Here is a 25518-nt window from a genome sequence, read left to right as displayed (position 1 = left end):
AGTGTTTCCAAATTTAAAAAACATTAATAAAATATGTTTCGGTTAATGACCAGAAATCTTACCAAAAACGGTTTAAAAAAGTCATAACAGTAAAAATAAAATGTATATTTGTGCTCATATAATAAATGTCTAAAAAAGCACCATTTTCTTAATTTTTGTGTCATAAATTGGACAAAATGAAGCTTTTTTAGACGTTTTGTACACATAATCATAAATATGAAACGAATTAAGGTTAGGCTGTTAGGAGTATCCGAACTTTTTGCTGAAGTTCAATTCACAGAAGCTCATTTTGCCGAAGCAAATTTTGCCGAAGGGATGTTTTACCGAAATGCCATTTTCCCAAATAGATATTTTACCGAAAATCATTTCGCCAAAGCCATTCAGGCGAAGGAACTGTAGTTTGAACCGGTTGCACAAACCGGTTGTAAATTCGGTTTCCAACAATGATTAGGTTTGAGCCGGATTTAGTTTGATACATAATCTCTTAATTAACTTGCACTAAACGCTTCTTTAATTTTTCTTTTTGTACAGTTTGCGGACAATTAACGAACCATAGTCACGTGATCATTTGTGATCGACATGAAAATTCCTAATTCAGAATTTGTTTAAATTATGACCCAGAATTATGTATTTAGCTGAAATTATGGGTTAAATCGGGCCGGTTGTACCCGTTTTAAATTTAGTCTGCGAAAATATAAGGCGCAGTATTATATTTGGTTTAAGTGTGTAAAATTTTAAAGTATTTTTATTTACTGCAGTCCGGAATGACTTTAAACTTTCATATCAACAATTGGTGCTTAACGCCCGTGAACTATTCTTGTGTAAATGTGTTTTATGTATTTTAATTTATATGTGTTATTTTAAGTTGGTTATAATTTTTGGTAACGTAATTTTATTTGTTCCAACAATGAGATACTCATTAAGATCTCGAAGGCATAGGGGAAATATTATAAAAAAGAAACGAATACTTAGTTTTAGAAAATTATTCGACTCCACGTAATTCCATGCATAATTTTCTTATTCAATTCCTTTTGCCTTTTTTTTTATGATGAAAAAGTGCCTCATTAATTATTTTAATTAATGATTTATAGATTAGATATCAAATATAACTATCGCATTTTTAATCTAGAATTTAAGAAATTTTTGGGAGTATAAGGAAAAGACTATCATATTAGGCATCCATTATTTATATGATTTACGAATATTACGAAAGATTTAAAAAAAAAAACAAAAATAGAATGGATATGAGTAAGTAATGCTAAAACTCAAATAAAAAAACCTATATTCAACATTTTTTTATGTGAAGAGTGATACTAACCTATTTTGAAATTTCTTAATATCCGAAATGGGTTTATTATGGATCGATCTACTTACTGATCAGAAGTGATTTACCATTGTACAAAACAAAAAGAACTCTTGTCAAAATTCTATTATTTTAATTTAATATTCACTGATTTTATTGTGAATTCTAAGTTTGAAAGAAAGTGATCAGATACGGTACGATTTCCCTTCCCGACGGGACATTTTCCTGTCAGGTTTTGCCAGAGTTATGAAAAGTTATGCGGAGTTATGAACGAACACATGACCAAGCGGCCAGCGGTAGGCTGTTGTGAAAGCATGTAGCGTGTTTCCCACATTTACTTCTTAAAAAATAATAATGTTAAACCTACTACGTTATACTTTTTCAGGTATTGTCAATGATTCTATACTAAATGATACTAAATTCTCATTTCTATTAACAAGTGGTTATCATGCACCACTATCATATCATCCTACATTTGGAAAGATTATTTGGTAATACTGTTTATTTTATTAGTATATATTCATTTTTGGTTAGTAAAGGGAAAAAAGTTAATAACGATTAGAATTCAAAATAGAATGAATTTATGTATCTGTAAAAACTTCGTAAAATGAGCATTTCACGGATTCATTCACGGAAAATAAAAATAATTCGATAAATTCCGTGATATAAGGTTATTAATTCCGAAAATATGAGCCTTTTACAGAAAATAGATGGAATATAAAAAAAAGGATCGACTTTTAGATATGTTAGTGTCAATCATGTACGAAATTTAAAAGGGTGCGGGTCCAAAACCCTGACGATCAGAATCTCGTTATAACACAAACCTAACGCTCACAATCTTGACAAATTATAATCTCGAAAAATTAAGATCATTCTTATAAAATGTCCATAACTATATATATATCCAATATACAATATAAATTTGTTCATAAGTATAAAATTTTATAAATTTATAAACCATATATATAATTTGTATCTACATAACTAAAAAATATTTCTTTGACGTTTTAAATAACCTCCTGTATAAATAAATAAATTGAATTGTGTAACGTGAAACGCGTGATATACGGTTAATGAAATTATGATCTTAATCATTGCAATGCCGTGACTCAACTAGTAAATTCAATAATTATGGGGCGCAGTATTATATTTAAAATAAGTGTATAAATTATTGTAGCTTAAAATTGTATGACGTTACAAATGTAACGTCCGAGATGACGTTAAACTAGGGAACAAGTGGAACTAGGATCGGAGTATTTACATTTTAAGTAAAGTAATAATTTTGAAATTGTAAAAATAATATTTTTGACGGAAAATATGGTTCTGAGAAAAAGGATTGTTAAGGGCAAAAAATTGAAAAATTGAAAATTGAATGATTTGAAAATGGAAAATAAAAAAATTGTTTCTTTAAAGAGAGGTTCTATTTAAGGAAATGCTATTTAATATAAATAGCCATGATTTTGGACGAAGTTGGGAAATTTTTAATTTTAATTTTATTTTTTATTTTTAGGTGTATTTTATAGTTAAGATGAACCAAGCATATTATTGTATTTATTTATATTATCAATAAAGGACTATTTTGTTAAGACTGCGGTGGCAACGTGGTTTATCACGGGCGTAGCCTTACATTATCGTTTTTGGGACGATGCGATCGGCCATTGGCTTTTTCTTGACCCCGACTTTTTTTTTTTAAAAAAAAAGAAGAAAATGTTTTTGTATGAAATAATTTAATTTTTATCTTTTATTTTATTTAAAATTGCTTATCGAATGTGTAATTAAAACACCATTATATATAACTGATAATTATAAAGAACCTTGGGAAAATGACACATCTGAAATACAAAATGGGAAAATATTTTTGCAAGCACAAATAAAGTTCAAAAAGAAAAAAAAGAATAATGAATTGAAATAACAGGTAATTAAAATTCGCATAGATAAAAATATATCCATGTTATAATATGAGTAAAAAGTACTCACTACTAAAGTGAAAATTTAACGCCGTTTTTAATTTATCTTGTTAAATATAGAAAACCAGGTAGATTTAACGCTTTATTAAAGTTTATTATAAACTGTTCTGTCATTTTATTTGACGAATATTAATTATATATATACTGTATATATAGTTTCTGGGAGTTAGGCGTATTACATTAATACCAATGGCCTAACTAAGACTATAGAAGTAACCCAACGACATTAATAAGAAATTAGTGGAATGTAGACAAAGAATCATCAATGGACTTTTATTAAACAGTATGCAATTTTAAAATTTAACACCGCGTTATATAGAAACATAGACATAATTCAAATGTATAAAAAATTAAGCCTTATTAAAAAACAAAAAAAAGGAAAAAATATTATCTGTTCAAAAATTCCAGTATTTTTAATACGAAGCTTATCAATTCTGGGGATTGATCCTGAACTCCTGATAAAGGTCACCGAAAATACAGTAATTTGGACTAAATGTGTAGATTAAAGATTAATGATTTTTTTAGGTAGAAAATAATCTTTTGTTTATTTTTTTTAGTAATATTTTTAACATTACTTATTTTCTTTTTTCTTTCAGGGATTACTGAGATGAACTGTATTCCTATATTACAAAAAAATGATCACATGGCAAGGTTTGTAAATCTCACAATCTCCAATATTTTTTGCGCAAATCCAATAAAATTTGACACAATATTTATTTAATCCAAAAATGTTTATCATGTTACTCTGACTCAGATACCTGAAAGATAACCCAAAGATTAACTGAAAAACATTTTACCAAGATTGAGTAGTTGTTGATGATGAGAATATTATAAACTGTCTAATTAAGGAAGTAAAACAAGTTATGACGGAATTTATGATTGTTTCGCTGCAATAAACTTTAAACTGAATTTATCCAAAAATTCCTCTAATTTATTATTTGGATTTATTTCAAAATCTGATTTATTGTTTTTCAATAAAATATAATTTTAGAATATGTAATTTATTTTTCCATTTCAAATATTCTTTATCAAAAACTTGAAATATGTCAAAGAAAAATAATGTAAGATAAATTCTAAAAAGTCAACTAACAATCAATTTAAAATTAGAAATTATATATAAAATTATAAAGAAAGAATTTTAAAAATGAATTAATAATAGAAAAAATCATACAAAAAATGTTTATGCGTAAGGATTTTTTTGTTTTCAAGCCACATTACAATAAATTAACTTCGAGTTAAACATTTTGTTATCATATAAATGGTAATTGAAGTTACCCTAATTAAGATCACGTTACCAATAAAAAACTTTACGCTGCGGACCAAAAACAAAGATCTGCGGTAAATTCAACTGCAGTATTACCATACACTAAAAATAAATATTACGCAAAAAAAGAAAAAAATTAAAATAAACAATTTTTTATTTCTTACTACCCGAAATGTTGAAAAAAAATTCAAATAATGTTAACTCGTCAAATATTAATAGTTTTTTACATAAAAAATTATCTCAAGTTATTGAAAATTTTGGTAAAACCAATATTAAGGAAATAGAACCTACAATTCAATATATTCATAAAAATATTTTTGATGAAGATATGAATATTTCAATTAATGAATTGGTCAATAGTTATTTTAAGGAGGTAAATGAAGGAAAAGAAGGATATGTTATAAGGGAACATATTATTGAGTATATCGAAAATCTTGGGATAGATTTACAAGAAATGTTTAAATGGCTTTTAAATAATCAAAATGATACAAATTCTATTTATTTACTTGGATATTTTAATTATCAGGGAATTGGAATTAACACCAATATACTTAAAGCAATAGAATTATATCAAAAAGCAGCTTATTTAGATAATAATGCAGCTCAATTTGACCTTGCTAATATATATGTTAATGGTGATGATCAGGATTATGAAGAAGCTTTTAAATTATCTAAAAAATTAGCAGAAAAGGAATATTCATGTGGAATAAATCTTTTAGGATTTTGTTATGATGGAGGAATTGGTACTGATGTTAATCTAGAGACAGCATTTGGTTTATACAAGAAAGCAACAGATTTAGGGAATGGTTTAGCTCAATATAATCTTGCATTAATGTATGAAAAGGGATCTGGAACTGAAAAAAATATAGATCAAGCAATTTATTGGTATAAAAAATCTGCGGAACAAGGAGATGTAGATGCTCAAAACAAATTGAAAAAACTATTGAATGAATGAGTTTTTTATCCACTTTTTGTTTCATGTTTTACATCATTTACATTATTAACTAAAAAGCCTAGTGCAAAATTGTGATACGATTTGAACTATTTGGAAATATACTTTATATATATCTTATGATAATACGAAAGTAATGCAAATATATAATTCTGATGTTCTTCGATATTATGATATATATATCCAAAAAAAAATTAATCTAAGGCCTAAATAATGACCGTTCTTAAAATCAAATATATACTAATGGGTTTAGTTACAATTATAGAAATTTCAGGCGGCTATTATTAATAGTCAAAAATTTATCTTGAGAAACGTTCAATCTGTCTTTCTAAAATTGTTCTAAGTACCTACTTTTTTTATGAAAATTCTGTTTTCTTGACAAAAATAAAATATTAGTATACAAGCATTTAATAATTAAGTAACAAACTTACATATTATTTCCGATTGATAACAAAATTAATGAGATATATTTTTGAAATATGGTATATCGTTTTGTATTTTGTTTATATATGAAAAAAAATTATAATCTTAGATGTGGAACATATACAGTCAATTAGTTGGTGGTGTGAAAATGACTTTTTGGGTAATTTTCATTTAGGGCTTCTCACTTAGCCACGAAGCGCCCAGACGGCTTGCTTTCTAGGTACACTAATTATCAATTTGCCATTAAAATACAGTATTTAATATTTATTAAGTATATAAAAAATTATGACAGAAAAATTATTGGATTTGTTAGAATTTATTAGGTATAGTGCATGATAAAATAATGGTTAATAAATACAATTGGTAAATTCTTCAAATTAATTTTATGACTAAATAACTTACTTACATCCACTACTTCTATGAATAGTTAATAGAGTATTACTAATCAGTTATATCAGTTTATAATAAATGCCATTATATACAAATTCAGTCAAATAAAGAGCCAACTGAAATATCTCTCCGAAGACAGTTGTTAATGGCTGATCGATTACATATTATTTTACATTTTATATGCCTCTACTAAATCCTCATTGAATACAATAATTTTTGTGTATTTACTATATCAAAGGTTATTAACCGGTCAAGAACTATTAATAGCCAACATTGCCGGACTATGAGATATAGAAGTAATTGTATGTAACTTGTTTACTTAGCACAATTTAAATTATAACAAAAAAAAAAACGTTTTCTTATAAATTAAAAATTATTAAATCGATATATTTGATTAAAGAATATTCACACGAATACATTTTAAATAATTATTTATTTGTATTTAAATTAATATATGTAATGACGTAACAAACTCCTAATTATATGTATAATAATTGAATAAAAAATTGAGTTTGATAAGTAGATTATTTATTTAAAAGTAAGTCCAAATGTTTTTTAGCGTATTCGTGTCCTTGTTTAGCGGATTTTTTATACCAATAAATTGCTTTGGCTATATCTTTCTTAAATTCATTTCCCTTCTCATATATCAATGCAAGATTATATTGAGCATAATCATTTCCCAAATTTGCTGCTTCTTCATATAGTTCGAATGCTTTTTGCTTATTGATATTAGTTCCACACCCAACGTCATAACAACATCCTAAACTATTTATTCCATTTGCATTTCCCAAATCTGCTGCTTTTTGATATAACTCAAATGCTCTTTCCTTATTAACGTTAGTCCCAAGCCCATTTTCATAACACCATGCTAGATTATTTATTCCATTTGTATTTCCTAAATCCGCTGCTTTTTGATATGATTCAAATGCTTTATGTTCATTAGTATCAATTCCGATTCCAAAATCGTAACAATATCCTAACCTATTCATTGCATTTGGATTGCCTTTTTCTGCCAATTTTGTCGACATTTCAAAAGCTTTATCATAATTTTTTTCAACTTCATTTCCACTTATATACATATCAGAAAGATCCAATTGAGCTACAATATTTTCTAATTCTGCTGCAACTTGATATAATTTAAACGCTTTTTGTTTATTATTATTTGTTTCAATTCCATGAAAATTAAAATATCCAAGCAAATAAATGGAATTTGAATGATATTGATTATTTAAAAGCCAATTATAAATTTCTTGTAAAATCATTCCATGATTAAAAATATAATCAAAAAGATGTTGCTTTCTTACATTATCATCATATCCTTTATTTAAATCATCAAAATTAATATTAACCAATTCGTCTATCATAATACTTAAATCCTCTTCAAATATACTTTTATTAATATTTTGAGTTGTTGGTATTATTTCTTTCATATCTAATTTATCAAAATTCTGAATTATTTGAGTTAATACTTTATGTGATGAATTATAAATATTTGACATATTTATCTGAATTATTAGCAAAATTCACTTTAGTGTTATTTGACAATAAAAAAAAATAAAAAATTTCACTGCAGGGGAAATTTAATGATTACTCCTTTATATTTATTATTTTGAAATATTATTATGGTAGTACCGTAATACAATTATTAAACAAATTAACTGTTGCGCTACCGTAGATCAATTTTCTACGCAACCGCAGTCTACTGACGTACAATTTACTCGACAATTGTTGATCATTTCTACTAAAAGTTACTAAATTTTTTTTTTATGTCATATTTACCTTAAAATGTTTTATTGATGTTCTTTTTATTTACATTATAAATAAATTGCAATAGTTGACATTCATACTTTTCTGAAAATACATTATTAAGTAATTAAAAATCGTCTTTTTATAACTTGTAATTCATGCTTGACTATTAAATCCAATCATATCCCAAAAAACTATTAAATGATAACCACAAAATTCAACTAATTCCGATCAAAAATATTACTTCAAAATACACTTAAATCAACTTACACAATCAATTAATAATTTTTTTCTTTTTCCTACAATAATTCTGGAATTTATTTCGAGTAACGTAGTTATTTAGTTATATTGTGCATGACTATTCCAATAATGAAGATTCACATTTAAAAAGTTGAATGATAGAATTAATTATTTCAAATTTTTATTTGAAATTTGTTGACACATGCTTTGATTACCAGCTTGATAATGATCAGCTTTGCACGATTGGTGAAGCAGTTAAACCCGAAAGAACTATACTTAAACCTCAAAAAATTATTAGAAAATAAAAAGTTGATATACGTATGTAGGTTCAATAATTTAGTAATAAATTATTCCCGTTATAATTTGTCCAGATGTGAAATTATTGCCAAAGAAATTCCCCAATGACCTAATTCTGAATGAGACGTTGATATCTTTATAAAGAGACACATTTTTCTTGTTTTGATCAGCTATTTTGTAAGTTTTGTTAATATTTTAAAATTTTGTATTGTTGGCAATAATGCTTGGTTACCATTTGGACTAAGTGTTCATGGTATAGGCACGATAAGTCTTTACAAGTCTTCATTGTCAACTATTGATATGATTTATTTACTAAATTAATAATTTATAGTGGTTTGATCTGGATAGGGAATTGTATTCAGTATTTGGGCAAGAATTTTCTCTCTGTGAACACACTGGTTCAAAGTGGAAGTCACACTCAAAATCTTCTCTAATATTCTCAAGGTATAAAAAATCTTGAAGAGGTATGCACTAAAGTTTAATTGAAGTGGTATGTGCTGAGAGAGGTTGAAAACTGGTTCTTCATGAAAATCATACAAAATTGGTGATGCCTGGATTTCTATCATCATATCTTTTTATGTGTGCAATTATGTTAAAGGTGGAATTTATGCATCTGTGAATTTAGTTGATTTCTACAATGATTATTATATCCCTCCGAAATTTTATGATTAATTCCATCAAGTTTTTAATATAGGTTTAATATAGTTTCAGCAGTTTTAACATTTGATTAGGTTTGCTAATATTTTAATAAGAGTTCATCATGGTTTCACCAAGTTTCACCTTTTCAGCATTATGCCAACTTGCCAAGCCTCTAGTTCGTTTCTTCAGCAATCTTTAATTATAATTGAGTAAAAGATTAATATAAAATTGATTTACTTATAATTAATGAATAAAATTGCAAGTTTATTAAAAATATAATGTTAGCAAATAAAGTTTGCTTATAATTGATACCATTGTAACTGAGAGCCTGATGAACCAGTGACCAGTTGCCCTCTCTCAGTACATTTCAAATACGACATTAATCGTACTTGGTTTATCACAGTTTACTAAGGACTTTTTCATTAAACAACCACTTTATTATCCCATTACAATTTTCAATTGACGATAAGTGAATTTTTCCATTATTAAACTTTATAATTTTTAATTAACAATAATTACTCTTTAATAATTGAGCAAAGCTCTTTTAACAATAATTTTATTTTTCATGATGGCCAAGGCTGAACTAAATCATTTTAAACTAAGGCACTTATAATTCTTTAATATAGTTACATCATTTTTATAAAATTTTACAAATATTTTGATTTATGACTTATAATTTGCAATGATCCTTTTTTCTAAAAATAAATGTTCCTAATGTTAAAGAATTTTATCAATATAATTCATTTTTCTTTAACTATTAACATTATAAACTGATCTATCATTTCCTCCATTATCTACGTTTGTTTCCAATCAAGTTAATAAATATTATTTTATTTACATCACTTGAACATTTCGTGCAAACAATTGTGTGTTTGTACTAATTTGTCGATCACTGTGCGTTGCTGCGCCAATAATCATCTGATTTCTGTGCCAAACAATCATGTGACTGCCGCATCTTTACTATTTTTTATTTTTTTATTTTATTTTTAAGATATAGACTCGACTGGGGTCGAACGCTAAATAGGAATAAACATGGTCTAAAAGATCAATAAATTCTAAGCTAGTGTTCTACCCAACCTCTCAGGAGGAGCCTGAAGGGGTCGTCTTGCCCATTATTCTATAGAACAATCAAGCATAACCTGGAGTCTAAAACGGGCTATCAAATGCAAAAGAAGAACTAAAAAAATTAAAATTAAAATTACATGAAAAAGAAAAATTATCTATATCTAACTCAAAACTACTAGGGTGCCGGACAGAAGATAACCATCCACCAGAGTGTAAAAAATTACAAGTGCACAAAATCAACCACATCGGTACTTGCGGTAAGTGTCTTTACTATTTACCCAGTATCACCGACACTTTTATAATTAAAATTCCACCCCACGTGACCGGTGACATTTAAAGGGACGTGAAAAAATAATTTTGCGAGGCTAAGTCCCTCAGATAAATATAAACAGTGAAAACGCGATGGGGTGTGATGCCGGTGATGAATATTACAAAATCACGTGGGGTGAAAAAAGTGTCGGTGATACTGGGTAAGATATCTTTACTGAACTACCGTACTCTAAGCTTCGTAATATGCTTAACTTTGGCTAGCTCTAGTGGTCACCATATTACTCCGTTGTTCAATAAATAAGTTATTATTGTAAAAAATACAAACTATTAAATATCCTCTTAAAAATATATATATTATTTGATGAGAAGTATCATGATTACCAATGAAAGGCCCTGTGACGGGATACATACGTCAATTATGTGTAACCCTGTATTATTGTTATGCTTAATAAAATATAGTTATAGTCTATTGTAAATCTGCATGAACTCATTAGGCTGAACGATAAATGAATTTATTGGTTCATTAACTTCATTAACTGCAGACAGAAAATTTGATCTGCAAATCCAATTATTGTTGCACTACCCGTCCTGTATGACTGTACTACTGTACTACGGTATACTAAAATAAATAAAGACGCAGTGAAATATTGTTATTGTTATTCATAAAAAGTCATAAAATTCAAATAATATGAATATATCAAACACTTATATTTCTTTACATGAAGAGTCAAATAAAATTATTCAAAATTTTGATAAAGTAGATATAAATGAAATAAAACCTACAATTCAAAATATAAATGAAAATATATATGAAGAAGATTTAAGCATTGTAGTAGATGAATTGATTAATCTTACTTTTAATGATTTAAATAAAGGAAATGAAAGTATTGTAAGAAAAAAACGTATTCTTAATTATATTAATGAACATAATATAATTTTACAAGAAATTTATAATTGGCTTTTAAATAATCAATATCATTCAAATTCCATTTATTTATTTGGATATTTTAATTATCATGGTATTGTAACCGATAATAATAAACAAAAAGCGTCTAAATTATATCAAATTGCAACAAAGTTAGAAAATATTGTGGCTCAATTGGATCTTGCTATTATGTATATAAATGGAGTAGGTGGTGAACAAAATTATACTAAAGCTTTTGAATTATCTAAAAAGTTGACAGAAAAAGGTAATCCGAATGCAATGAATAGATTAGGATTTTGTTATGATCGTGGAATTGGAATTGAAGTCAACAAGCAAAAAGCATTTGAATTATATCAAAAAGCAGCATATTTAGGAAATTCGAATGGAATAGATAATATGGGGACGTGCTATGAAAATGGAGTTGGAACTGATATTGATATTAAAAAAGCATTTGAGTTATACCAAAAAGCAGCGGACTTAGGAAATGCGAACGGAATGAATAGCCTAGGATATTGTTATGAAAATGGAGTTGGAACTGATATTGATATTAAAAAAGCATTTGAATTATATCAAAAGGCAGCAAATTTGGAAAATCATTATGCTCAATTTAACCTTGCTTCGTTATATGAAAAAGGAATTGAGACTAAAAAAGATATAACTAAAGCAATTTATTGGTATAAGAAATCTCTTGAACAAGGGCATAGTTATGCACAAAAAAAATTAAATGATCTTTTATTAATCTTGTAATATGGTATTAATAAATTCTTTATATTTAAATATTTAAATGTATTTTAAGTACTTAGGTAATAAATAAAGATTTTTTTTTTAACAATTCAATGTTAAACATTAAACGATTCAAACCAGTGTTCGGCAAATGACTTGAAATGACCAAATGATTCAAATGACAGATGACAAATAACACGTCATTTCAATGTTCAAATGACAAATGATCTTGGTCATTTGAATGTAATTTTGGCCAACATTATAATTTTTGCCTACACTACATTCATTATTTTTTTTAATTATAGTCACATGATTATTTTGTGATAAATATTAGCCAATCACTAAATGACAAATTATTATGAATAATAACAAATGATTTTTAAATGGTCAAATGACCAGTCATTTCCGAACGCTGGTTTAAATGACAAATGGAATATTATTTATATCATTAAAAATGGCCGTTAATAGATTATGGTGCCACAAAATAACAAAAATGTAACAAAAGGCTGATCCACAGTAACTAAACTAATTAATTATAGTGCTACAGTACAGTACTACTGTATACAATATAAGCAATATAAATACAAAGCAAGCTGATGCATGAAATTTTTTTTCGCTTTACCTAACAGTAAAATTGTATTCACAATGACTGAAATAAATGTTTCCAATAATTCAAATAATGAGAATGTATCAAACAAATATAATTCATCATTTGGACTATTAACTCAAATTATTCAAAATTTTAATAAAATAGAAATAAAGGAAATAAAACCTACGATACAAAATATTAATGAAAGTATATATGAAGAAGATTTAAGCATCGTGGTTGATGAATTGAATAATCTCACTTTAAATGAATTAAATAAAGGGTGTTCAGCTAAAGAAAGGAAAAATCATATTATTACTTATATTAATAATCATAAAATTATTTTACAAGAAATCTATAACTGGCTTTTAAATAACCAATATCATTCAATTCCATTTTTTTGCTTGGATATTTTAATTATTATGGAATTGCAACCAATAAAAGTAAGCATAAAGCATATGAACTATATCAAAAGGCAGCAGATTTGAAAATATTGCAGCACAATTAGATCTTGCTAATATGTGTATTCATGAAAAATGGATTGAAAATAACCAAAATAAAGCTTTTGAATTATCTAAAAAGCTAGCAGAAAAAAACAACCCGAATGCAATAAATAGGTTAGGGTATTGTTATGATATTGGAATTGGAACTGAAGTCAACAAGCAAAAAGCATTTGAGTTATATCATAAAGCAGCTGATTTAGGAAATTCACATGGAATAAATAACTTAGGGTGGTGTTTTGAATGTGGTTATGGAACTATTATTAATGAAAAAATGGCATTTGAGTTATATCAAAAAGCAGCAGATTTAGGGAATATAAATGGAATGAATAGTCTGGGATGTTGTTATAAAAATGGAGTTGGAACTGACGTTGATAACCATAAAGCATTTGAATTATATCAAAAAGCGGCAAATTCGGGAAATGATTTTTCTCAATATAATCTTGCTCTGATGTATGAATATGGAAGTGATACTGAAAAAGATATAAACCAAGCAATTTATTGGTATAAAAAATCTGCTGAACAAGGACATGGATATGCTCATGCAAAATTAGCAGAACTTTTAGAAAAATTGAATTAAATATTTTTAATTATGTAATGTTATGTGGTAGTCTATTATTAATAAGTTCATTATATTTAAATAAATTTGATAATAAGAAACAAAGAATTTTTTTCACATTTGGTTTTAACTAAAAACAATTAATTATTTATAGCTCTATAGTTCTGAGCTGGTCTAATGGATACCAAAATTCTTCTGATTAGCCCATTATTAGATTGAATAGAGAAACAAATCTCCATGAATTATTATAGCCTTTCAATATGACTTTTTGTAGATTGTGTTATTACAAATTTTATAGAATATAGCTGTATGAAATTTTTCCTATAGTAAAATTCGTCCAATATTCAAAAAAAATGGATATATCAGATGTTTATAATTTATCACATGGAGTTAATAAATAAGGTTTTTATTTTCTACGCACCTGCATAAATTGTAGGGTGCATATATTATATATAAAATTTTCGATTTTTGAATATTTTACGCACTGGTAAAAAAATTTAAATAAATTTTCTAAAAATAAAACAATGCATATGTATTTCTGTACGCATCCCTTCTATTACATAAAAAAATTATTTTTTCTATTAATTAAATTATATGCCGAAAAAGTATCAAAGATAAGCTCATACTATTAAAATACTATTAAAATGCAAACAGGCGACCGAAGGGAGCCATTAAATTACAATGATGTTTTCCTTTTCTTTCCATTTGGATTTGAAGGACAAGTTGTACGATTATGTCCAACATTATTACACAAACTACATTTATTTTGTTGATTTTTTCTTTTACAGGTACCTTCGTTAGGTTTAGATGATTCCTCTAAAGGATTTTTGTACCTTGCAACTCCCGGAGGTCTTCCCTTAGGCCGCCAAATTATAGGATTTCCAAGTTGTTCAGCATTTTCCTGATCAGGTTCTAAATTAATCAAATCTTGAGATCGATTGTTTAATGATCCAAGTTGCGCCAACTCCAATGCTTCATGATTTTTCTTGGTAATATAATCCTCAAGTAATGTAACAAAAGATTCATCACAAGTTTTGCAAGCAACACAACTTGTTTGTTTAGACAAACCTTTAATATTCATATAATATAACTTTTGCTTACTAAGAGTGACATACGGATTATTTCTATTCAAAATATTTTCATTTATTGAATGAAGAAAATTAGGAGGATTATTAGATTCTAAATATGGAATAACCAAATCCATTTTAAACTTCGAAGCAGGACAGAATGGACGACTCCTAAGATCTGGAGAAGTTTCAACAAACCACCGCGGATTAAGGAATCCAATATGGAATTGAGCTTGAGATGTTCGTAACATTACACAGAAATAATGCCTACAAACAGTACCACGATTAATCAGAGACATACACGAACATTTATACATCCCATTATCTAATAAAATGACTAAATGGTGTGTATCGGAAGAGGTTAAATAGCTAACGCCCCAAAGACTTTTAATTTCTTTCTGGTCACATGATAGTAAAAGTTGCTGAAAGGAAAGTTGCCGTACTTCTTGTTTTTCAATAAAATCATTAGCAAATAATAAATCCTAAAAAAGAGTTAAAATTTGTTACATATCAATCTGAAAAATAAATGAACTTAATAATTAACATCATACATGAGAATCTTCATTATTAATATAAGATTGATCCAAAGGTCTAGCGTCATAACTAAATGCCAATTCCATTTCATTATTATGAATTTTTTGAATTGAAGGAGTTGTAAAATCCTTGAGTTCGTTAATTACATCAGTAAAAGCATTAGAAGCTATTGTACTGGATTGAATTGTTGTAAGAGAGTTCTGCCAATTTAAATAATCAGTATTATCTTACTCTTCTTCTAACCGCTCTTCAATAGTAAAAAATATATCTACAAGTGTATTATTTGAATTTTGTAAGAGATTTTTAAATGTGGCATTAACAGATTCACAACGTGATGTTGTTTGAATATCTATTGTAAAAATCATGACACTAAATGCTCGAGCCAAAGAACATTTAGAAGGATAAAGAAACTTTTCAAGATAATTAGCAGCATTTGGATAGTTAATAAGTAAATTTGCCCAACGATGTTCAAATATTTCTTGTTTCAAACTATTCCTACATTCATAAAAATCTTTTTTAAATTGGTCAAATAAACCACCAAGCTTTGACTTAAGACGTAAAGGTAAATTCTGTCCAATATGCCAGATACAATGAATAGGAAATGTGGATGAATATTTTAACCGAATAGCTAGATCCATACCAGGATCAGCATCTGTTATGAATACTTTTGGAATAATTCCTGTTGCATCAATTGTACATTGCAAAACCCAAGCGTACGCATCCTTTGTTTCACGATCCATCAATGCTTGTGCTACAATTCGAGATTTCATACTATTGTCTATTGCTACAAAAAAAGAAAGAGACATTTCATAACGATTTGTTTTTGAAGTATTATCATTAAGAATTACATCATTATAGCGATACCAAGTTTCTAATTGATCAGGATTCATCCAAAAAAGTTTCGTCAGTGTGTTGGTTTCACGGTCCCAATCTTTATAAATTATCCAACGTGGATCATCTTCCTTACATTTTTCAAGATACTCAAAAAGTTGTGAAACATCATTGCCTAATTGATCAATATTGCGATGGTACTTGTAAATTATTTTATAAAGATCCTTGTTATAAACTTTACGTTTATATTTAGCCTTCAACATTCGTTTAATTGCTAATGGCTTTAAATGACCATGCACATACATCCATTCAATATCATCTAACATTGGTTTTGTAAAAGCTTTATCTGCTTCAAATCGACGTGCACAAGGATCCAAACTGTGTCCAGAATGTTCATCAACAATTGTAGTAATGAAAATCATAGAGTTTTGGTTATTTTTTGTTGGCCGAAAAAGATTAACATGCCATTTGCAGTTTGTGCGATGTGTTTTTGATGGTTTGTTAGTTTTTTTTGATTGATTATTATAAACCCCTTCACAGAAACATACAATTGTTTGTTTTCTTAATTTAGATTCTATTTTTTCTGATCTTCCTTTGCGTATGCCAAAGCCCTGTTGGTGAGCCCATTGCTTGATGTGGTTAAATGCAATCTTCCAGGTGAGAAAAGCCATCCCAACTTCCAATTTCAGAGTTTCATTGGAGGAACCGCCATTATCTTCACCATCAGAGTCACTGTCGTTAGGAATATTTTCAATAAAATCATTATCAAAAGCCTCATCGAAAATTTCATCATCGCTTGACATAAATTCGGAGTCACTCATTTTAGTTGTAATAAAATTTATAAGTGGGAGAAAGAGGTTGAGAGGAGAGACTAGAGAAGAAGAGGGGAGATAGGAAGAGAGGAAGAGAGGGGAAGAGGAAAGATGATAATCGTTGGGAAAAAAAAGTAAAATATAATTTAAACACATGATCATGTGAAATAAAAAAGTCTAAATTTAGACGCGTATCAAAAAAAGCTGCGCATGAGACAATTATGATGTATTTATTAAATAATTTAAATACCCATGTATATCAGAATTACTATGCATGGGATGCAATTTATGCATCCCGCATAAAAGTCAAATTCCTAATAAATAAAGTATTCTAAAGTTGTTGTAAGTTTTACTTAGGAAGTTGAGTTTGCGCAAAATGGATTGTAGATCATTACTTTTTTTGGATAATTCCAGCCAGACTCTGCTAGAGTTTTGTGACACCTTAAATCATCTACTGGCATTATAGTCTCCGACCAGAATTAAGATACGTAAATGTGCGCTGATCATTTGTTGATTTAAGCACCACTATGATAGAATGATGTATAATAAAGAGAATAATACAAGTAAAGAAAAAAAAACAAATCTTGATTATATCAACAATTATAAAATAATTTCATGTCAATTTAAATCGTATATCTTACTTATTAAATTTTGCAAATTGCTTATGTTAAATATATTATAAAAGAATATAAGGCAAATTAAAGATTTGGTTTATTAGAATAAAATTTATGGAAAAAGAAATGAGCATGTTCTAGAAGGATTAAAAAACTTTTTTTTTTTTTTTTTTTTTGTTAGTGACACGCATTCTTTTATTGTATTGTATAATTTATAAATTAAACCAATTAGTACGTATGTGTATTTTTTTTGTTCGTACGTACATTTACAGCTAATCAATTTTTTTATACTAATACGTACGAAAGTTTTGAAATTTTTGTACTAATTAGAGTTTTCACGACTTTGCATTTTTGTATTTTTGAACTTCGAATATTGTTTTTAACAAAATATCTTACTAATTATAAAATTGAATGTTAAATTATAAAATTAAAAAAATTCTTTGAAGATAAGCTAATAAATTTTCATTCCTTTAAAATATTCAGATCCATAATAATAAAACTGACCATTAAAACTAAATTTTATTGGTTTATTTATATTCGATTTTTTCAATTCTTTATCATATTTTATTTTTATATAAATTAGACAACCATATTTAGCATTTACAAAAAAATTAGTACAAGAAATACTTTAAAAAAGTCATAATACATAATTATTTTTTAATATAAAAACCTGTTCAAATTCAGGATTTACTAGCTCAAATGGATAATCTTCAACATCGGATATATTATAAATATCCATATTTCCAATTATTTTTCTTCTTCAAAGAAGTAAAAAATTAAAAGAGATATTTACGATGACAGAACTTTTTTTTTTTTTTTAAACTGTAACGCATCTTTATTAGAATTTGACATAAAATATATACTACTCTAATAGTAAAGATACCTAGAGCCGGCCGTGACAATCACGTGTCAACCCTATAACAGAGTATTTATCGAACTATAACTATAAGATACATTACAAAAAATAATATAAAATAAATACTATACCGGTATACAAAATAATAGCAAACTATCTATTTATCGAAACCTAACTATTTATGATCTAATTTAATGTGTAGGAAAAAAGGATGAAATATGTAATAAAGTCGAGTCTGCCTATATGGCAGTTCCCAAGGAGGGTCCCAATGTACCCACACTCAACTTGTTTTATTCCACCAAATCTTCCTTATCCTACAAAAAAAAAGTTAGTATTCTATCCTACATTCTACAAGATGGAAGGAGCTATATTCGATTTTCTTTTTTATCGGAAAAAATTTTTTACGTGAATCACGTGACTTCGATTAGAAGTATAGTTCCGCCCTCTTCTTACTTCTCCTTCGTTTCGTTTATTTCTTCTTGTTTCCCTTTTTCTTCTTCTTTATGCCGCTTTGTTTCTTTGATGGTGATGTTTTGGTAATTCCGTCTTCTTTTTCTTCATCTCCTTCTATTTCTTCGCTACATCCATATGTTTCTGAAGGCGAAGAGGGTAAAAGTTGCTCTCGTTGCCTTTGTTCCTTATACATTGCTGTGAAAGCTTTGTTTCTCTCTTCTTCGTCTTCTATGTCACTCCATTTACTCGGCGATTCTAGTATTGGTCTCTTCTCTCCGGTCTTCTTTTCGTCTTGGTAGCGATTTTCGTTCTCCAATCTTTGTTTAAAATTATCGTTTAGGGTTGTATATTCCTCGAATATTTTTGATTTTTCTGCTAAACTTATAATTTTATGTCCTAGTCAGAAAAAATTATTTTACGATGACAGAACGTTAAAATCATTATATTACAAATTTATAAATTAATCAGATTGATCATTACACAATTATTATATTACTCAAATATTGTGTACAACATATTTATCTCAAAAATTTGATCACATGATGTTACAATGTAAAATATTAGTATAAATTTATTTTTAAAGGTCCGTTTGAGTACGCGTCCGTACTAATTTGTATTACTGTACAGTACTAATTTACTATATACTCGTATAAATACTATCTACTAACTCCATATTATTTATGGAAATACTAATAAAAATTAATACTTAAACTATACTAAACTATACTAATATGCTATTGTTAATCTAATATTAATGAATACTATAAATTATACAATTCCGGTCTATGGACAAAATCCCATGTACCTTGATAAGGTCTATTAATGAGTAAGCTATTACCAACCATATTTTCCATTATAATTTCTTTTTTTATTCTTTTATTAATTATTTTCATATTTTTTCTTTGATTTTCTATTTTTTGTGTCTTAGTCCCTCTTCGTCACTAGCAGATGATAAAATTTGACGTTTGCGTTTCTTATCTAATTTTGTTATCCTTTGCTTTTTTCTATCTCATTAATTTTATCGCATCTTGTTAACCAAATTATTTTCCTTACGTTTAAATAAAACCTCTCCCACACTTCTTCCATCATTCCGCGTTCCCTTATCATTGCATATTTTGTAAAGCTCGGTATTAAATAATCCTCCAGAAGGATTAAAAAACTTTCAAAGAAATCAAAGAAATAAATTACATATTAAACATCTGGAAAAGGAACGGTTTTATTTTTATAATTTTATCTTGATTTCTTTGATTATTATTTTGTGCTGTTATTAACGTTAAGTTTATTAAGTTCTCCAATAATGCCGTTCGAATATGGTTTCATATTTTCCGTTCACATCGAAATATCTTTTCATAATTCTAGAATAGCTGCAGCTGAATTTTGTGATGGTGACATGGTCAATATACTGTAAGATATTCATTTGTTACACACTTACACTCGCATCCGATTATCATTTCTCTGACAATTGTCCACACTGTTCCAAATTGCGACTTAGGAGTTGACATTAAAAAAAAATGGGACTTGCACATTAAGGAGCTAAAACAATAATATAAAAATTAGTTATATTGAACTTTTTTGAATAATTCTTACTTTGCTCGCAACCAAAAATGATAGAGCAGTTATCACTCGAATTTTGAAAGCGCCTAAAAAATAATGTACTGCAGTGATGAAACTTTTAGTTATCTATTTTATTCACTATTTATTTTTTATTTTTTTTCATATAAAAATAATGGGGATGTTTTAAGATATTAAATGTAAATTATGTAAATTTCTAAATTACTAATTACACAAATAAATAAAGATGAAAATTAAGTGTACATTATAAATAGAATTCAAATTGTAACTAGTTTTTTCAAACAGATTGACTAAGTGTGCGTTTGATCAGTAATTTATTCATTTGTTTCCGGATTTCTTTATGAGAGTTGCAAACGAATAAACGGTTTATTTTTTTTTTTGTATTTAGTTGAAACAATGCTTACTAAAACAGTGATGTTTATATAATTACTCATCCATAGAATCATTATGTGGTCAATTTTTGTATATCGAATATCATGATGACAAAAATTTAATTTCCACTTATAGTACTGCAGTACTACATCAAAATATATAAATATGCTGTATTTCGTAAACTTTCAATCCGTTCACATGTAAAATTATTGTTTACAATGCCTGATAATACAGATAATAATTCTTCTAAATTATCAAATAAACAACAATTAATTCAAAATTTTTTTAAAGTAAATATATTGGAAATAGAACCTACAACCCAATATATTAATAAATATATTGATGATGATTTAAATATTATGATTGATGATTTGATTAATCTTCATTTTCAGGAAATAAATAATGGAAAAAATATAAGCGCAAGAAAAAAGTTTGTTCTTAATTATTTTAATAGTTACAAGATTAATCTACAAGATATTTATTATAAATTACTAAATGATAAAACTACTTCAAATTCTATTTATTTACTTGGATATTTTAAATATCATGGAATTATAACCAATGAAAATAAATGGGAGGCATTTAAATTATATCAAAAAGCGACGGAATTGGGAAATACGTTAGTTAAATTTGAACTTGCTCAGATGTATTTATATGGGAAAGAAATTAATATAGATTATAATAAAAATAATAAAAAAGGTTTTGAATTATCTGAAGAATTATCAGAAAAAAAATATTCATGTGGAATAAACATGTTAGCAGATTGTTATAATTCTGGAATTGGAACTAGTGTTAATAAACAAAAAGCATTCAAACTATATCAAAAAGCGGCAGAATTAGGAGATATAAAAGGCATCTATAATTTAGGACGTTGTTACGTAAAGGGAGAAGTAATTGACTTAGATTATACAAAAGCATTTGAATTATTTCAAAAGGCAGCAAATTCTGGATATGAATTAGCTCAAATAATTCTTGCTCGGAGGTATGAATATGGACATGGAACCGAAAAAAATATAGATCAAGCAATTTATTGGTATAAAAAATCTTCTGAACAAGGAATTGTTTATTCTGTATATTCTCAAGATAAATTGAAACAACTTTTAAAAAATTGAGCGAGCTTTAGTTTTTTAGTTCTAGTACCAAAGTATTCAAAGTATTGTATTATTTGAAATTGTTGGCGAATAAAATTAAATAATCATGTTATGTCAAACTAAAAATTGTTATATAATCGCATTTGTATATACTATTATATATATATATATATTGTGCTTATTATTATCAAGCAAATATTATTTTAATTATCATCAAGATTTTTGAATTTATTTAATCCTGAATACTTGTAAATAATTATGTTTTCATTATTAGTCTTTCATTCAATTCATAAATAATAATAATATATCAACATTATTTGTATTCTTTACTAGTTTATGATGTTGTGACTGAATTTTTTTTTTTAAAAAAAAATTTAACCTTTACTAGTATTGCGGAAATTTCCAAAAACATAGACGTAAAAAAATACATCATATCAATAAAGGCATCTATTTAAATACAACAACAAAACAACAACATGAAGGGTATATTTCAACCCTCAACCTAGTGCTATAAAGGTAGTAGCGAACCTATGAATCTAATCCCAGAATAGTTGTATTCTATACGCTTACGCGTGTTAAACAACAGAAAAGACCCGACGACCCTTGTTGTCAGTACTATCTAATAATCCAGTGTCACACTACCACTTTGTTTCTTGAAAACTTTTGTACGTGACTTGAGAAAATAAGATCCTGTTAACGTCATCTTTCTAACTTTAATTCCAAAATGTAATTTATTAAAATCAAATACAAATTGAATCCAAATTTAATTATAATTTGAATCTAGATTTTTTGATTCAATTCAATCAATTCAAAATTCAAATGTAATTAAATTTGATTCGACTTTATCCATAAAGAACACTAATAATAATACAGGATTATTATATTTATCCATTTAGATATAGAAAGAGGCAAACTACTCAATCCGCAATAATCCAAAAAAAGCGTAATGTTCTCAGAATACCAAATTTTATTAATATCTCATTTGCAGTATCTTATCATAAAAGGTTAAATATAAATAATAGGGTAATTAAAATGATTTTCTACATTTTATAGTTTGAATCTATACATAAAAGTTGACTCAATAATAAATTAACAATATACTGTAATTTGCTTAAATATTATTTAAATGTAATGAAACTTTGGAAAAAAATATCAGTTTAAGGTTAATTTTGTAATGAATTTACTGATGTTAATAAACAGTGCAGTTCATCCAGACCAAGAAATTTTCTTTAATACATTAATAAACAATAATGATATAATTAATATAATTTAAATAATATTATATACTTCTTGTATATTATTTAAATAAAAACGTACTGGTTTTAATTGGGACCATTTGACAGGCTCAGATTGTCCACATAAGTAACCCAAATCGAATACGGCAGGGTATTGTCCAAAGACATATATGATAAGACGATAAGTGTTTTATTATATAGACTTCTCATGATCACACTATAGAATCAATAATGATTTTAATAGCTTGATTTTTAATAAAACAAATTATTTATATTAAATTATTTATAATGAATTATCACGTGAACAAGGCGGTATTGATTTATTAATATATCATTAACAAAGCAATTCAATAAACATAAAAAAAAAATGTTATAGTGTAATAGATATATAATAAAATTTATATATAATTTTCAAACATATTCAAATATATTAATAATGATTTGATAATAAATAATGTTTCTTAGTTAAATATTTTTTTTTCCTTTTTCAGAAAAGAAAAAATATTTGTAATCGTAAAAATTATTGTAAAAAAAAATTAATTTAAAATATTTTAAATGTAAATAAAAATAGAAATTGATTATTTATTTATTTTATTTTTGAAAATTCTTTATATTTTTATTTTTTAACAGTATGTATAATTGTAAAGCTAATTATAACTATGAATTGCGGAAAATATAAGTACTTTAAATAGATTAACAGTTTTATTAGACGCAGCTCAAAATTCATTAAAATACCGCAGGAATTGATCTGCGAAAAATTGACCGTCGGTTGTACAGTTGTACTACTGTATACAAAATAAATAATCACAAATATTCCCAATTTTTTTTTTCTGCATTCTATCGCTATTATTATTCATAATGTCCGAAATCCATGTTACTAAAAATTTAGATAAAATGTATACATCAAACTCCTACGATTTATCACATGAAAAAATGATTCGAATTATTCAAAATTTTAATAAAATAGATATGAAGGAAATTAAACCTACAACTCAAAATATTAATGAAAATATTTATGAAGGAGATTTAGGTATTGTAGTTGATAAATTGATTGACCTTAATATGAAGAATTTAAATAAAGGAATCGATAATAATGTAAGAAAGAAAGAAATTCTTGATTATATTGATATTCATAATATAATCATACAAGAAATCTATAATTGGCTTTTAAATAATCAAAATAGTTCAAATTCTATTTATTTGCTTGGATTTTTCAATTATCATGGAATTATAACTAATACTAATGAACAAAAAGCATTTGAATTATATTACACTGCAGCAGAATTAAAAAATATGGTAGCCCAATTAGATATTGCTACTATGTATATATTTGGAAGCGGTATTGAAAAAAATTATGATAAAGCCTTTGAATTAATTAATAACTTAGCAGCAAGTGATATTCCAAGTGCGGTAGAAAAATTGGGATTTTGTTATTATAATGGAATTGGAACTGATATTAATAAAGAAAAAGCATTTAAATTATATCAAGATGCAGCGGATTTAGGAAATTCACATGGAATATATAGCTTAGGGTGTTGTTACCATTGTGGAATTGGAACTAGTTTAAATAAAAAAAAAGCATTTGATTTATATGAGGAAGCAGCATATTTAGGGAATACAAGTGCATTGAATAGTTTGGGATGGTGTTATAAAGAAGGATTTGGTACTGTTATTGATTTACAAAAAACATTTGAATTATGTCAAAAGTCAGCAAATTTAGAAAATCGGTTTGCTCAATATAATCTTGGTTTGATGTATGAAAATGGATATCAAGTTGAAAAAGATATAACCAAAGCAATTTATTGGTATAAGAAATCTGCTAAACAAGGACATAAAAGAGCAAAAAAAAAGTTAAAAATCTTTGGATTTATTTCAGAAAATTGAATCAATTATTTTTAAAAACGTATGGGGTTGGTTTATCGATATTAATTTTTATAAAATTTATGTATTTTTAAAATATATCAAACGATCAAAAATGTTTTTTAAAAATTCAAATACTTTTGAAATTCATTGATAGGAAGTTAAACTTAACTTTATTTTATCTTATTTTTATTTAACAGTGTATTAATCTTTTGATAGGAAGTTAAACTTCGATAGAAATTAAATTAACTAAATTTATATCTTTAAAATCACGTGGTAAAGTCGTACAAACAAAATTTTTTAAAAAATTTTCTTTGTGTTTAGTTATTATATATTATTTAGCTATTTCTATTTTGAAATTATTTTGTAATT

General features: G+C 26.6%; 8 protein-coding genes across 8 annotated transcripts; 6 read left to right on the top strand and 2 right to left on the bottom strand.

Annotated features, from left to right (window-relative positions):
* Window positions 1-4706: 4706 nt before the first annotated feature.
* Window positions 4707-5489, top strand: OCT59_023562 (uncharacterized protein; the record flags this gene model as incomplete). The annotated part of the gene is made up of 1 exon (XM_066134790.1): window positions 4707-5489. One exon carries the CDS (start codon window positions 4707-4709, stop codon window positions 5487-5489), a length of 783 nt encoding a protein of 260 aa, XP_065990877.1.
* A 1334-nt stretch (window positions 5490-6823) lies between these two features.
* OCT59_023561 (uncharacterized protein) lies at window positions 6824-7798 on the bottom strand (the record flags this gene model as incomplete). The annotated part of the gene is made up of 1 exon (XM_066134789.1): window positions 6824-7798. One exon carries the CDS (start codon window positions 7796-7798, stop codon window positions 6824-6826), a length of 975 nt encoding a protein of 324 aa, XP_065990876.1.
* Window positions 7799-11244: 3446 nt separating this feature from the next.
* OCT59_023560 (uncharacterized protein) lies at window positions 11245-12228 on the top strand (the record flags this gene model as incomplete). Its single annotated transcript, XM_066134788.1, has 1 exon — window positions 11245-12228. One exon carries the CDS (start codon window positions 11245-11247, stop codon window positions 12226-12228), a length of 984 nt encoding a protein of 327 aa, XP_065990875.1.
* Window positions 12229-12849: 621 nt separating this feature from the next.
* OCT59_023559 (uncharacterized protein) lies at window positions 12850-13278 on the top strand (the record flags this gene model as incomplete). Its single annotated transcript, XM_066134787.1, has 1 exon — window positions 12850-13278. One exon carries the CDS (start codon window positions 12850-12852, stop codon window positions 13276-13278), a length of 429 nt encoding a protein of 142 aa, XP_065990874.1.
* Window positions 13279-13564: 286 nt separating this feature from the next.
* OCT59_023558 (uncharacterized protein) lies at window positions 13565-13870 on the top strand (the record flags this gene model as incomplete). The annotated part of the gene is made up of 1 exon (XM_066134786.1): window positions 13565-13870. The coding sequence occupies one exon, from the start codon at window positions 13565-13567 to the stop codon at window positions 13868-13870; it is 306 nt and encodes a 101-aa protein (XP_065990873.1).
* A 5162-nt stretch (window positions 13871-19032) lies between these two features.
* OCT59_023557 (uncharacterized protein) lies at window positions 19033-19870 on the bottom strand (the record flags this gene model as incomplete). Its single annotated transcript, XM_066134785.1, has 2 exons — window positions 19033-19244; window positions 19822-19870. 2 exons carry the CDS (start codon window positions 19868-19870, stop codon window positions 19033-19035), a joined length of 261 nt encoding a protein of 86 aa, XP_065990872.1.
* Window positions 19871-21178: 1308 nt separating this feature from the next.
* OCT59_023556 (uncharacterized protein) lies at window positions 21179-22072 on the top strand (the record flags this gene model as incomplete). The annotated part of the gene is made up of 1 exon (XM_066134783.1): window positions 21179-22072. The coding sequence occupies one exon, from the start codon at window positions 21179-21181 to the stop codon at window positions 22070-22072; it is 894 nt and encodes a 297-aa protein (XP_065990871.1).
* A 2072-nt stretch (window positions 22073-24144) lies between these two features.
* Window positions 24145-25170, top strand: OCT59_023555 (uncharacterized protein; the record flags this gene model as incomplete). The annotated part of the gene is made up of 1 exon (XM_066134782.1): window positions 24145-25170. The coding sequence occupies one exon, from the start codon at window positions 24145-24147 to the stop codon at window positions 25168-25170; it is 1026 nt and encodes a 341-aa protein (XP_065990870.1).
* Between the last annotated feature and the right edge of the window lie 348 nt (window positions 25171-25518).

The sequence above is a fragment of the Rhizophagus irregularis genome, chromosome 4 (assembly GCF_026210795.1).
Source record: "Rhizophagus irregularis chromosome 4, complete sequence".
Classification (NCBI taxonomy): domain Eukaryota; kingdom Fungi; phylum Glomeromycota; class Glomeromycetes; order Glomerales; family Glomeraceae; genus Rhizophagus; species Rhizophagus irregularis.
The sequence above is the reverse complement of the archived record's forward strand: the minus strand, read 5'-3'. Positions and strand labels throughout refer to the sequence as shown.